Source organism: Larimichthys crocea, chromosome VIII (assembly GCF_000972845.2).
Source record: "Larimichthys crocea isolate SSNF chromosome VIII, L_crocea_2.0, whole genome shotgun sequence".
Taxonomy (NCBI): domain Eukaryota; kingdom Metazoa; phylum Chordata; class Actinopteri; family Sciaenidae; genus Larimichthys; species Larimichthys crocea.
Window position 1 is genome coordinate 19,859,104 of NC_040018.1, and position 14,711 is coordinate 19,873,814.

A 14,711-nucleotide genomic window follows, 5' to 3' on the forward strand; every position below is an offset into this window, starting at 1 on the left:
TATCCAGGCAAACTTAAAGGATGAAGTTAATGTAATTTTATAGTTTTCTTACTGTCAACAAATCCCCTGAGAAGACCAAAACAAACAGTGAGTCCATCCCTTCATACTTCGGTTTTTCTCACTCAGCCTCAGGTCTGTTTGTCCTCACTTATTACACAAATCTTTAAAAAATAGGCCACAAATGTTTAATCAAAACATTTTAAAGGCTCAGTAATTTTCTGAATCTGTTGCTCACTGTAGTTTTTGGCAAACCTCACCTAAGCAGGAGTAAAGACTCCATTTCACGGGACGGGATTTATGCACATCAGCCAGAAAGTGTTGTATGGCGTATGTAGGGGTGACTCTCAATAAACTGCAGCAGCTGTGTTCATAGCCTTTGACATACGGTGTGCTAAAGCCTTGGTTTATCCACCAGACAGAGCTACTGTATGTTCAAACTCCCTAAAAGTCAGCAGCACTGTGTGTATTGTCATGAAGAAGAGGAGGGAATGACTTTAGCTTAGTATAATTTAATTCTGTTTCTCGTTTCCAGAACACATCAACGTTCACACTGGAGAGAGATGAAGTGGGCGAGGTCGTGATGGAGGATGGGCGCAGTCGCTGCCCCTTTAATCCAGAGTACAAATCCACTGCCATCATTGTTGGTACGTAGAAACACACAGATTTAAAATGTACTGCTCTCTTCGTTTCGACTTCAAACATTAAGCCGTGCAAAGAACAAGGTATTATTACGAGTGGCTACTTTCTGGGAAGAGAGTCTGAAAACATGCTCAGCTGTTTTCCGGAGCTACTTTGATGTTAACTACCACTTTGATTCAGTAATGAGTCATGATGTGCCTGCTGGTGTTGTTTGTCTGCATCAGTCCCTCTGATAAACAGCCGGACACCAACAGACGCCATTTGTGTTCAACTTCTTTAACAAGCAATTAGTGAATAATTGAGGTGGAGGACATGATTTGTCTAATGTCTCACTCTAAATGCTCACTCCAAACTACTACTGACTTCATGTGTTGCAGTTAACAAAGCCCCCAGCACATCATTTCTTTGTAGTTTATTATGTTTAATTAATAATCCTTTTTGTTTTCCTCCAGATGGTGAATTGTACACTGGTACTGTCAGCAACTTCCAAGGGAATGAACCAGTCATTTACAAGAGTTTGGGTCAGGGAACTGCTCTGAAGACAGAAAACTCTTTAAAATGGCTGCAAGGTAAACTCCATTTCCCCCATCAGATCACAGCACAGACTGTGTTTTTTTTCCCTTCTACACATCTCCCATTATGTACCCAACAGAGCAGATAAGCTCCAAAAAGTAGCGATCATTAGCGAGGCACGGCCGCTAATGCATGCAGACTAAGAGCGAAGACAAGTGCTCTTAGATCGCGAGAGCCCGGCCCTATCACTCGTCACACATGCACTTCAAAACACAGCTCTGCCGTGTGATCTCTGACTTCTTTCCAAATTTACGATGGCACAAAAGCGATGAAACGGCTGAAAAAATAGTTCCATTGATGATAAAGGTGTAACCACATGTTTCCTTTTGTGTTTTTCTTGTTTTCAACAGATCCCGTCTTTGTCGGGTCGGCTTACATCGAGGAGAGTCAGCCAATAGGTAACCCGGTGGGCGACGATGACAAGATTTACTTCTTCTTCAGTGAGGCGGGGAAAGAATTTGACTTCTTTGACAACACCATTGTGTCGAGGATTGCTCGCGTGTGTAAGGTAAGACATGACGGCCACGCAAGAATACCAGAGCGTCCGTTGATAATCTTCAATAATCTTGATACAATTACCTCAAAACAAGGCGGGACCCTCCAATGTCAAAGCACGTTTGGTAACACTGTACGTCATGCCTGTGCAGACGTAATGGAAATGTGCCACTCATGCAAACATGTTTTCAACAGATTTGGTTTCCCCTTGCCTGAATCATCCTCTTCTCCTCAGCACACTGCCCTCCCTCCCTTTTCTCTGCAATGTCATCTCCCCCTCTCTTTCCATCTCCCTCACAATGTCAGCTGCACTCGTCCATCCCTCTAGCTCTTTGCCTTTCTCCACCAGTGCTTTGAGCTTTGCAGGCATTATTAGTATTCAAGGGTGCTTCGCAGCAATATGAAATGCTTTTTTTCCCCCACTCTACTATATGGCTTGTTTTTTGTTGCGTGCAAACTGTAGCAACTGCAGAATTCGCTCACATCATTTAAACTGCTGACGTCGTTCCTCCTCCTCGTCTTCCTCCTCCCTCCGCCAGAGTTTAGTTTGGTCGATCACCCTGAATAATCAACACCAGACTTTATCCCTTTTCACCTGTCATCGGATCAATTAAACGGCTTTGAAGCCGCCTGATATACATGCACTCAGCATCCCTCCCTGACTGATGCCTCTTGTTCATGGAGGCAGTAATGTGAGTAATCGTGGGGACAGCATGTAATCTTGTGACAGTTTAATGACTTAGTCCTGCTAGGCGCTGGCACTTGGTGCTGCGACACCTCTCGAAGCCGGTGGAGCACCTCCTGGGTTCTATATATGGAAATCATTGACAGAAAGGCCCCCAGACTGTGGCAACTTGCTGCAGATGAACTGCGCAATAGAGACAGAAGAATGGCTTTCTCTGCTCTATAAAGCGCCTTTATTTCACTGGAATGCAGCAGCCGTCTTTTTTTTTCCTTTTCTTTTCCTTTTTCCACTGACTGACATCTTTTCAGATGCTGCTGTGTGGCAGTACAGTAGTGATGCAGGTGGTTTATTCTCCAGTGGAGTGGTGAAACGCTTAACAACGTTAACAAATCATGCTCAAATGCTTTGAGATGAGACACGACAACCTACTGTCCACTTTGTACTAAAAGAAATGCTTTGAGTGTAACTAGGCTTCAGATAGACGTCAAAATACATCTGTTGCACAAAGCTGTCTAGGTCTTGTCGTCTCAAGTAGGACTTCTTTTCCACAAATTCTTTCCATGAAGACTTCAGATTTGAAAAAAAAAAAAAAAAAAACATGGCTGGCCGAGGAACCGTGTCAAACCACTCACCCCCCTTCACTCCAACAGAAAATATTTGTCTTCTTCAAAACTTCAACAGTTACTGGGACATTTTACTGTAGCGGTTGTCACCAATTGTTGCTATGGAAACCTGGCTCTTATTTCAGGGTTAGCCTGGAGGGGGCGGTAGGTAGGTTGGCTACCGTTTAAGGCTTAAAATAATTCAATCTATATATGAAACTCGCATTACACCAGAAGTTTTAGAGTTCTAACTCAGAGAAGGATTACAGTTTTGACGCAGATTGCGGCAGGTCAGGTTCGCTGCTGCTGCTGCTGCTGCTGACTGGTTTGAGTGGGCCAAATCAGCAGGCCAAACCACAACTTCCTGCTTGCTGTTTCCAGAACACCGGCATGCACCTGTCCACCTCTCACCTTGTCTTTGCCTCACGTCCCTCCGTTCTCGCCCTCCTCGCAGTTTGAAAACTTCTATATTTGAGTATTTTCAGTATTTGAGTATTTTCAGAGCAAAATTAAGACAAAACTACAGACCAGTCAAACATATCTTTGGAAAACCAGGCCCTGAATTTCTGCAGGGGGACAGCTGAGAGAGCAGGAATGTGGTCTCCTCATTATGTGGACAGGACTACTACCACAGCCTAGTAATTGGCTCTCAGGGCCAGCATCAGTCCCACGAGCCTTCACCTCACCATTGAGCAACATGATTGTTTGTGTATAACGGCACATGGAGGAGGTAGCAGAGGTAGTTATAGTTTTGCATTTTATTATCTCCTCAAGGGTGATTCACCTCTGGTGCTGTTATGTAGGAGTTGTTTCTGTGTTTTAGAGGCCCTGCTGACGGTATAGTTTGGATCTGAGGCAGGAAAGCTGTCTTGAGATTGGGCGAGACCGCTTGTTTTGGTCATGCTCTTCCTCCTCCTCCTCCTCCTCCTCCTGTGTTTTCCAGCTCGCTAGCTGTATTTGGGAGGAGTTTTTGGTGTGTGTTTACAAGCTCTTTGATAACTGCTGGTCCTAGTGTCCGAGCATCTGACTTTTTTTTTTTTTCTTTTTTTTTTGGTTGTTGTTGTTGTTTTTCGTGACAGCTTAAAAGGAGAGTCAATGTCTCCTCCTGCGTCTTGGAGGAGAAGTGAAGCGTGAACCACTGATGTTGATTTCAAAGCTGTAATTAATAACTATTTAAGGCATCGTTTGTTTTCCATTTCACCATCTTGATTTTTGTCCGAAGGCAGCTTTTATTTGCAGTTCAGTATAAACGCAGCACACATATGTTGCACCACAGGAAACTTTGTCAACGGTTGGAATTGTATCAGAGCAATAAATCCTAGTTGGTTTTGATTATTTGTCCAGTTTATTTTCCTAACTACTTTCAGATTCCTCTTTTTTTTTTTTTACCTCATAAGCACCCTCTTTTTGTGATGCTTTGACACAAGGACCCTATAATAGTTCCCCAGTTAAACTATGAAAATATTTGCATATTCATTGTTCCTGATGTTATTTTTAAGATCGAGGACATTCTTGTGGGAAAACTGTATCTGACTCAAATTATTATTTGTAGTGTTTTTCTGCAGAGCATTCAGTGACTTAAAACATGTTTGGAGGGGTCATTAAGTTTAAATTGGTCCAAATAATCTTTCCCCTCTGCCTCCAAAATTGTTCTTCTTGTCTCCTCAAATAGGCTGCAATTGTAAGATAAATTAAGGACTGACTTATAGGACCAGTTTGTGGGATTTAGTTTTGTATTTGCTGATTACAACCTCATCACTTTTACCCTCTGTTTGCCAGAGGAAAAACACAAAAGTTCCCATCAAGAACGGTTGTTTAGTTTGTTATGGGCTACTAAATACATGGATTGTTGGCAATGGTGGTGCAAAATGGCGGTCACCGTGGAAGAGGACCTGCAATGAAAACATAGTTATGCATGTTGTACTTCATGTCTGCCATCATTTGTAAATGGAGTGCATTAAGTCTTACACACTGGACCTTTTTTTAAAAACAATCTTCATCAGCCATTAATGTGTTGTGCCTATATTTGGGGTCTTGGACATGTTATGTTCTTTAGAAACTAAACAAGGTGTCGCCTTAAAGAACTGTACATCCTACAATATGAATCTGATATAAATTATGGTTAAATGAGACATTAAATCTTCTGTAACATACTGAAACGTACCTGAACTGTTGCAGGGTGATAAAGGCGGTGAGCGGGTGCTACAGAAGAAATGGACCACCTTCCTGAAGGCCCAGCTCTTGTGTTCCCTCCCTGATGACGGCTTCCCCTTCAACATCATCCAGGACATGTTTGTCCTGAAGCCCATGGGAGACAGCTGGGAGAGCACAGTCTTCTACGGCGTCTTCACCTCCCAGTGGTAAGAGACGAATGGAGGGGTTTGGTCATCTGACACACAGACACTGTAATGAATCAAATTTATTTATTTACATTTAATGTTTATGCACAAACACACGTACTTGAATCCACACGGCTCACACACACCATCTTGAGACAGTTTTTATTTAATATCTCCACTCAATCCTGGCAAGTTGCCTTTTCTTCCTTGGCTCCTCTGAATTTAGAGCAGCTTTAATGAGCTTAAACGCTAACACAAGCTCATGCAATGCCAGTGTCTAATTAATGTATCAACAAAATAAAGGTTTTAATATGGAAATCATTCAAGCGCCCACTCTACAACTGTTCTCCAGTGAAAAGTTGTTGTTCCAGTTTCCTGAATAAAATAACAGGACTATAGAAAGGATGTACTTGGTAAGAATAATGGTAAAATGCTGTTAGAAAATGGGTGAGACTAAATCTTTAAATCACATGGTGTAAATGTTTGGAGTGTTCAAACATGGAAAAGATATCAACTTTTTATGTGTTTGCAGGTATAAAGGAGCATCAGGCAGCTCAGCAGTGTGCGCTTTCAGCATGGCACAGGTGGAAAGAGCCTTCAGCGGGCGCTACCGAGAGGTCAACAGGGAGACGCAGCAGTGGTACACCTACAACCACCCAGTGCCAGAGCCACGGCCCGGGGCGGTGAGTGGTGCAGGCCAATATCCTGTGACAAAAATACAATTTTTGCTGTTTTTTCATGTAGCATCCATCTCTTGTTGTCAGTCAGTTTGTTTGTTTTTACCATTCTAAATATCTGTTTTGTTATCTCACTTACAAACAGTGTATATTATAGTCTCTGTTAAAACATATCCAGCTGTACCTGTAAATTCCTAAAAACTAGTAGATATTAGCTTAGAAAGAAGGTTAAAAACTTCTATATCAGCCATCCTAAGGTTTCATGGTCTGTATGCATGTATGTGAATACTGTATTAGGTCTTTGTTTCCAATCATACCCGCAAACTGTGTGCCCTAATCCAGGCCTGCATACATTTGCAATGTATGTTTGTGTTTCCAGGACCACTCGAAGACTCAATTTTTTATTTCTAATTTACTCCCTCGCAGTGCGTGACCAACCACGCCAGGCAAATGGGTATCCAGTCGTCCTTGCACATGCCTGATAAAGTGCTCAACTTTGTCAAGGACCATTTCCTGATGGACAGCGTGATCCGCAGTGCTCCCCTGCTGCTGAAACGCAGTGTGCGCTACACACAGATCGCCGTGCACAAAATCCAAGGCATGGAGAGAGCCTACGACGTGCTTTTCATTGGAACAGGTACAGTACAGCAGATTTTGGGGGCCATTTCCAAAAAAATCAAGTTTTCTCTATCACTCACAAACTGTCTCCTGCCTTCAATATAACTCACTTCCACTTCCTCCTCTGTGTCTTCCAGATGATGGAAAGCTCCATAAGGCCATCAATGCCAACGATAAGATGCACATCATAGAGGAGATGATTCTGTTTCCTGAGCCTCAGCCTGTGCAACACATCGAACTCGATCCCCAAAGGGTAGATCACAAATCCACCTAACAAACATCAATAATGATTATTGTCCTCCTGCTTTCTGCCAGTTTATATTTAATGTTTACTCATTTCATACTCAAATTCATTTTCAAGTCATAAAAACGTGGAAGGGGCTAGATTTACTGGAGCGCAAACTGGTTACAGACATTTTCTTTCTGCAGTGGCCATTCCATTGAGTTTTCCTGTAAGTTATAGCACCGTCTGGAACCCAGTTTATGATTCTCTCTGGCATTTTACCCGGAGCCAAATTTCATTACCTTTCTCTCTTTATTACATAATAGCCTCTCCCTGGGCCAAAGCAGCCAAACAGAAATCTTATCTAAGATTATGTAATTCAAAGTCTGAGAGTACTTTTTGTGAGTATATTCTTAGCTCCAAATAGGGATATGAAAGAATCCACATGATGTCTATCTAATATACTGGCAGATAAGACAGCCTAAATATAGACTGTGCTTTAGCGGTGCAGGGATGTGCTTTACATCAGGATCAACATCACATTCATGTTGAAAACATATTTCTGGATAATATTTCTGCACAATGATGCGTGCAGTGTGTGCTGAAAATGCAAAAAAAAAAATAAATGAAGACGATGGTGTGTAGCAGCCACTTGTTACCATGTGTTTTTGAGCACAATTAAATGACTTGGCTGGCATCAAGTAAGAGAACAGCTGGCCATAGTTAGTCCTTTGTTTAGGTTATATTCTATGTTTATCTTCAGTAATTGTTTTAGCATGGTTTCCCTTTCTGAAATCTGAAGTGCATAACCAAAAGCAGAAGTTCTCTTTTGCCCTGCACTCACCTTCTTAATGAGAGATTTGTATCACACAGACTCACATGTGCTCTTTCTCCTCCGCAGGGTTTGTTGTTTGTGTCGTCCAACTCCGGGCTGGTGGAGGTTCCTGTGGCTAACTGCTCCAACTACCTGAGCTGTGGAGAATGTGTGTTGTCCAGAGACCCCTACTGCGCCTGGACGGGGCGGCTGTGTCGGGACGTCAGGATGGCTCCACCTGACAGGTGAGGGATCACATACACAAAGCCACAAATTCGTAAACTTAACTTTTAGTTTGTTTATGTACTTAAGCTCACAGTCAATACAGCTATATTTGTTTATTGTGCAACCTTAATAGATTTCATTTGTAGATTTTCAGCAAATAAGTAAGTAAATAAATTAAATTACAGCTTTTTTCCACCACGATCAATAAAACATAAATCCAAAATTGGAACAAAATGATTTAAAAAAAACATTCTAATAAAATACTAAAAAAATCAATATGCTAATAAATACATACATACACTTATAAGCCTCATGCAACATGACATAACAAAACATTTTCAAACTTCTGTTAGGAGTGTTTTAAGTGTTTCAAACTCACCAAACTCTTAGCACATGAAACTTCATCATTAGCATGATGATTTAACATGAATAACCACCAGGTTACAAGTTCGACACCAAAAAAACATCTTTCTTAAGCAAAAACAGTCCATGACTGATGGTGGTTAAGGGGATGTGATAATCATGAAGATTTTAGACAAAGGGAATAGTGGGTGATGTTATACGGTCTGGTGAAAGAAAAACCCTTGAATAAGGAAGACTGGATTCAAAGTATCAAAGTTTAAGTTGGATTTATTGTTCTTGTACAAGAAGGAGCTTTTAACAGTGCAACACACAAAAGGGTTACAGAGAAAAGTTCTTTTTTTTTAAAATGTGCTGTCTCTGACACCTCCCCACCGATACAGTTAATATCATAACGTCCTTTTCTGGTTTTCTGCTCAGTAATGAGCATTATATTTCATATCCAAATGATATTTCTCTAACCTGTCTCTCTTGTCCTTGTACTATTTTTATAATTATCTCTCCCTGCCAGCCTCAGTAAACACAGGCCAAATAAGGGAAGTGGACGAGACATGCAAGAAAACAGGACACACACACACACATGAGTTAAAACATTTGCACCCCAGTATAATCCTTTTTTTTTTTTAACAGTAGCTGTCAGAATGAGAGACTCTGACAGCTCAAGACTATTGAAATGTTGAAGTTTGTGTACCAAAATATGCCTATAAAAAACTATAACATATAGGAGACTGTTCAGCATGATGATATGGTGGTGAACAGAATTCATTTATTTTTTACCTTGTGTTAAGAGGTAGATTATTTGTACACAACTTATTTGACAGATCTGGACCACTCGTGTACGTTCACACAAAAAAGAAAATTGTAAATATGAGAAAATTGGTGACTACCACAAAAATCTGTTTTGTACAAGTGGTTATATCGTGCGACCCATTTGTAAACCACAGTGGAAAACAGGAACAGATGCTAGGTTTGGAAATCCTGTTACCTCACCTTAGTTCACCTTAACAGACTCTAGATGAGTGTGTTTTTGCTGTGTTGGATGTGAACACACTGAAAATAAGCATGCAAAAACTCAGTCATGTGCTTGAGCAAGTAGCTTTTAAAAGAGGATCGTTCTCTTCGTCATACAGGTGAAGCTATACTCACGGGGGTTTTAAATGAAAGGCTTGGAGGGAGAAATGGGTGCTTCCATACAAGGTGTCTCTCATTACAGTTGCTGACTCTAACCCTCTTGTTTTGTTTCAGTCATTGGCAGCAGGACGTGGAGGAAGCCGATACGTCGGCTATTTGTAACAGGACGTTTCCCACTACCAGATCTTTCAGACCAGCTGCTTCTCGTGAGTGTTCTCTGTGTATATAAGTATCAGTGACCTCATGTACGCCAAGACAATATGCACTTAGAGGTGTCAGAGAAGAAGATGTCACATGTTGTTTGTTGATTACTCGTTCGTGTAAATTATAGTTTATATTTAAAATTGTACAATATGCAGTGATTATAGTTTCTGTAACTGTACTTAGAAATATCCACCAAACCTTTAATGTAATAGTTCAACATTTTGGGGAAATTTGCTTTTTTTTCCCAAGAATTACAGTAAATGAGAAGATCAGTATCAGTGTGTCTATTAGATCTCCCCTTTCCAGTCTTTATGCTAAGCTAACCATTTGCTGACTGTAGCAAGCGGCATCAATCTTCCCAAAATGTTGAACTGGTCCTTTAAGTTGAGCTTAATCCATATGTGATTAGTAAAATAAGCTTTTTGAAACAATGTTGTTCTTGCTTTGTGTTTTTTTTCATATATATAGGTGGTTCCCATTGCCAGCTCATTACAATCCCAGCCAACACATTCAGGGTGCTGCCCTGTAAGCTGCGCTCCAACCTGGCACAAAGGAGGTGGCGTTACAGTGACAGCGCCAGCCAGTTCCTCTACGCTACCCCTGAGGGAAACCTGGTGGTTGTGGCTCATGCTGACAGGATTGAGACCTACGAGTGCTGGTCAGAGGAGGAGGGTTTCCGCCAGCTGTTGGCCAACTACTGCGTGAGGGCGGAGCCCCGCCAGGAAAGCACCACTCTGATTGGTCACTCACGCACACCGCACATTGAGAAAGAGGAGACCATCATCCTCCCCGGCGAGTCTCGCTCTGAGCAGGTCCACACGAAGACGTACTGGAACGAACTGATTGTGGTGTGCGCCCTGCTGGCGTTTTCCCTCGTGGTGTTCTCTTTGTTCGTCATCTACAGGAACCGAGACCATATGAAGTCCATGCTGAAGCAGGGTGAGTGTCCTAACATGCAGCAGAAGAAGCCGAGGATAGTGGGAAAACCTGCAGAGAGCTTACCCCTAAACGGTAACACCATCCCCGTTTCCACTTCTGATCACAAGGGCTACCAGACGTTAAATGACAACTACATCTGCAGCACGCCCACCCACGAGTCCTCGCCAGACAACAGCAAGAGCTTCTCCGAGTCCTCTGACAGGCGGCCACTTAACTTGAAGGAAAGCCACGTGGAATACTCCCCGACCTGCCCTCGGCCCAGAGTGAGGCTAGGCTCGGAGATCAAAGACTCTATCGTATGAAAGCACAGTAATCGCTAAAAAGATGGCACCCTGTATCTCCATGAAGGATACAGGCCACCGAGCAAAGGAGAGGAGACCCCGGCATCCTTCTACATCACAGCACATCTTTTATTTTAGTCATCTTTGTTCTGTGATCAGTGCGGAGGTCATTTTGTTTAACCATTTCCACTCCGAAAGCCAGAGGTTGGTCCGGTTTGCTGCCTATGGGCAGGAAGAGGAAGAGCAGCACGACAGTCCGGTTTCAACCAGGATCACGAACTGTGGCAGCTGCTAAGAAAAGTTATAACACAGCCTTTGTTTGAGTCATTCTCATGGCCACTCATGTTTGTCAGCGTGGGCTGGGCAATATGAGGAAGAAAATAACAAAATAAAAAGATCTTCTTCCGTTATCAATATTTATCACAGTATCTCTTTAGGTATGCAACTTTAAATTTAAATCTTTTTGATCTCCATCACATGATATGATATAATAGTAATTTAAAAAAAACAGATATTGATATGTTTCCCAGTCCCATTTGAGTCTATGTAAACTTGCTCTGCAGAAGATGGCTGTCACAGAGTCTACACTTCTGTTATTATGTACATTACAACCAAGTTAAAGCTACATGGTGACCAAGAGTTCAGGTTTGGAAGAATCTAATACATGTATTGCCTATTCATTATGATCCACACGTGAGTCAGAAGCACATTTGTTCCCTTTTTGCTGAATAAATGTCAAGACTGTACGAGGATGAAAAGGATGAAAGACACACCACACCCTGGAGCTCTCTTAAGGAACAACAATTAAAAGGACTGCAAGAAAGATGATCAGTAAATGTGATCATAAATCATGCTCCTGGGCCTAAATACTGACATTTACCTCCTGAATGTATGTTGTTGTTCAAAGGTCTGTTTCATTCACACATCACTGCACCATGGACAATTTAGGCAACCCATTGCTCTCTGCTCACCTGATACAGCCCTATTCTCCAGTATTGATCTGCAGGTACCGTGATGGGCTCTTAAATTGACACAGATTTCCCAGACTCGATGGTGTCAGTCAAAGCGGACATTACAAACACAGAGAGCCGGGACAAAAAGGGCGACGTCCACACCTCTTATCATCTTCAGGGCGGCGCTGGAGTCATCACCTGCACTGTGCCAAATAACAAAAATAACTTGATTGTCTTCTCTAAATGCAATAGTGCCATTCTGTTATGACCACTCCCATGCATTGTGTTAGCATCGATCACTGTCAAAGAGCACATGGTGTTGGAACCAGAGTCGGGTTCACAAAAGGTTAAAAAGAGGCACTAATAATAAACAAATGTGAAGTGTGAGGTTGGAAATTTCTCTAAGACTGTTAGTTCACCATGAACCTTTCAGATTGTGTTGGGCAGAACAATTGATTTCACGTAAAATCTGAACTGGGGCCAAATGAAAATGCATGGAGGTTTCTTCATGTGAAAAAATTGTCTTGTGGTTGCGAGAAAATTTTCAAGTTTTCCTTCAGCTACCCTTGAAGGAGTTATATGCCTTCTTAGCATACACTGAAACATACAGATACAATTAGTTTGGAGGCTATTGAGCTTGACAAGCGCTAACAATACATTTTTTTTTAATTGCTAATAAACCCACTCAAAACGAAAAAGCCCTGGAACAACTAATAACAGCTGTCACTGTGGTGAAGAGATAGTGGGCTCTTGTCCAGACTGCATCAGCACCATGTAGTGATGTAGTTGCACAGAACGCTGTATTAGGTCAATGTAACCTCCCCCACCAGGTTACATGTCTTACATACGTGGCATTCATCACACTCAGTCAGATGTCAAGGCGACACTAATGTGAAAGCACAAGTAATCAGGGTCTTGAATACTCACAGGTTTGCACATTTGTCAGTAAAAATTGGATTGAATTCTAAGAAATGCAACTACTGAGAGACATAAGGTGTGGCTGCTAAGGAAAATGATTTTCAGAAATCGGTTATTTACAGGGACCAGTGCAGCCATCACAAACCCTCTTGCACCCACATCGCTTAGACGACTTTTGAGACTTAACAAAGCAGAATTTTCCAAAGATGTAGGAAGCCGATTGTGTTGTGTAAATCTGAATGAGACACATTTACACGGCCATAGGGGACAGTATGGCACCACATGTCTTACATCACCAGTTCACTGTATTGATCAAGTAAGCCTACAGTATATATTCCAGTATCAAACAGAATAAACATTTTGCTATTTCGAACACTGAGCACATGACAAAATGCTATGTAACTGCTACAAGACGACAAAGTAATTGCACAGCATAGTGCGCAACAGTGGACAGTGTTTCCTTTTTCTTTAGTTTTGTTGTGTATATACAGTCTGTGCTTAATATTGTGTGTTTTTAAGGGACCTTGTGCAAGATGTGTTGTAGAGATAGTCTTGAAACTAGAGAGTGAACACTGCTGATATTTTGTTTTCATAGTGCTTTACTGCCTACTTCAGCATACATTTCAACTCTTGCACAGAATACTGCACATTACTCACCATGCTGTTGGTTCAGCACCTGGTCTGGTTTTCATCAGGCACGTCAAAGCAGGAGTGGTATCTGTTTTTATAACTTTCATGCCATACTGAATTAAAGGGGTCAGTTGTCTGACATTGTAGGAAATAGGCTTACTCGCTTTCTTGCTCAGAGTTAGACGAGAAGAACACACCACTCGTGTCTGTATGCTAAATATGAAGTCACCACCAGCAACCAATTAGCTTAGAATTAAGACTGGAAACTGGAAAACCATCTAGACTGGCTCTGGCCAAAGGTAATAAAAGTAAAATAATACCCTGGAGATTCCAAAGTGTTATTTTTACACTTTGTTTTTTGTTAATCATAAGTTATTTTGTTACCTTTGGACAGAAGCAGACTTGTTTTTTTTCCCCCATTTCTAGTCTTTATGTTAAGCGACTGCTGGCTCTAGCTTCATATTTATCATACAAATATATGTGGTATCAATTTTCTCATCTAACTCTTGGCAAGAAGACGTCTATTTCCCCAAAGGTCTACCTATTCCTTTAATCTTGTTTGCTTACTTGCAAGGCAAGACTGACAAAATAAACCAAGAGATGTACAACTAGGATGACTCAGACTCTAAAAGTCTTGGTGCAGACCATTGTTTGTTACCACAGCTAAGGCAGATTATCTAAAACTATAAAATGTCTCTCTGTTGGCTGAATACCCTGCCTGCTTTGAGATGCTTGGTGGATAACTTCACAACATACTTTTAAAATGCCTTTTAGATATGAAGTTGCTCTGCCTTTAGCCATGTGCCACGTTGTACACCACCTCAGCAGTCATCCTCACCAACAAGACGTGTGGTGAGTGGTGTGATTGTAGCCCATCCATGGGCACAACTCCACAACACAACACGGGTTAACAATAGACTTACAGATTCACCTAAGCCAACGTTAACTGCAAACTATAAGATTGGGAGCTGCTCAAAATCTTGTACCATTCTGTAGTCTCTGCTTGTGTCAAAAGTGATACTGTGCACATCATTATGAACACGTCAATATTTAAGAATAACACTTCCTAATCTCATATACTACAGCTGTTATAATATCATTTGATCTTAATAGTTAACAATGTAAAAAAAAAAAGGTCATAATGCATATTTATTAATGACGTGCTGTTCATCAAAAAAAGATGCTACCATGGTGATTGATGCTTCATTTTGAGTGGCTCCTCGGTAATGCAACATACTGTACTGGACATGAATGTAGCCAACTATATCACATATTGTAGGACATCTACAGCAGTCTATTTACCTAAAATGGCTTAAGTAGGCAATCCATTGCAACATCTTTTCCGGATTTTGTTTAAACTGTCACACTACAAAGAAACAGCACAACAGAAGTAATTAATCATTTG

At 41.4% G+C, this 14,711-nt stretch overlaps 1 protein-coding gene across 2 annotated transcripts in view; it reads left to right on the forward strand.

Annotated features, from left to right (window-relative positions):
- The window catches only part of sema4bb (sema domain, immunoglobulin domain (Ig), transmembrane domain (TM) and short cytoplasmic domain, (semaphorin) 4Bb), a 51,337-nt gene extending 38,336 nt beyond the window's left edge, over positions 1-13,001 (forward strand). For both annotated transcript variants that reach the window (XM_027281348.1, XM_027281347.1), the window contains exons 6-15: positions 533-644; positions 1,092-1,208; positions 1,563-1,720; positions 5,173-5,354; positions 5,866-6,016; positions 6,437-6,647; positions 6,766-6,881; positions 7,753-7,910; positions 9,496-9,587; positions 10,054-13,001. In XM_027281348.1, coding sequence (XP_027137149.1) covers positions 533-644; positions 1,092-1,208; positions 1,563-1,720; positions 5,173-5,354; positions 5,866-6,016; positions 6,437-6,647; positions 6,766-6,881; positions 7,753-7,910; positions 9,496-9,587; positions 10,054-10,826 — 2,070 coding nt within the window. In that variant the 3' untranslated portion in view covers positions 10,827-13,001. The remainder of the gene's footprint in view (positions 1-532; positions 645-1,091; positions 1,209-1,562; positions 1,721-5,172; positions 5,355-5,865; positions 6,017-6,436; positions 6,648-6,765; positions 6,882-7,752; positions 7,911-9,495; positions 9,588-10,053) is intronic.
- Positions 13,002-14,711: the final 1,710 nt, after the last annotated feature.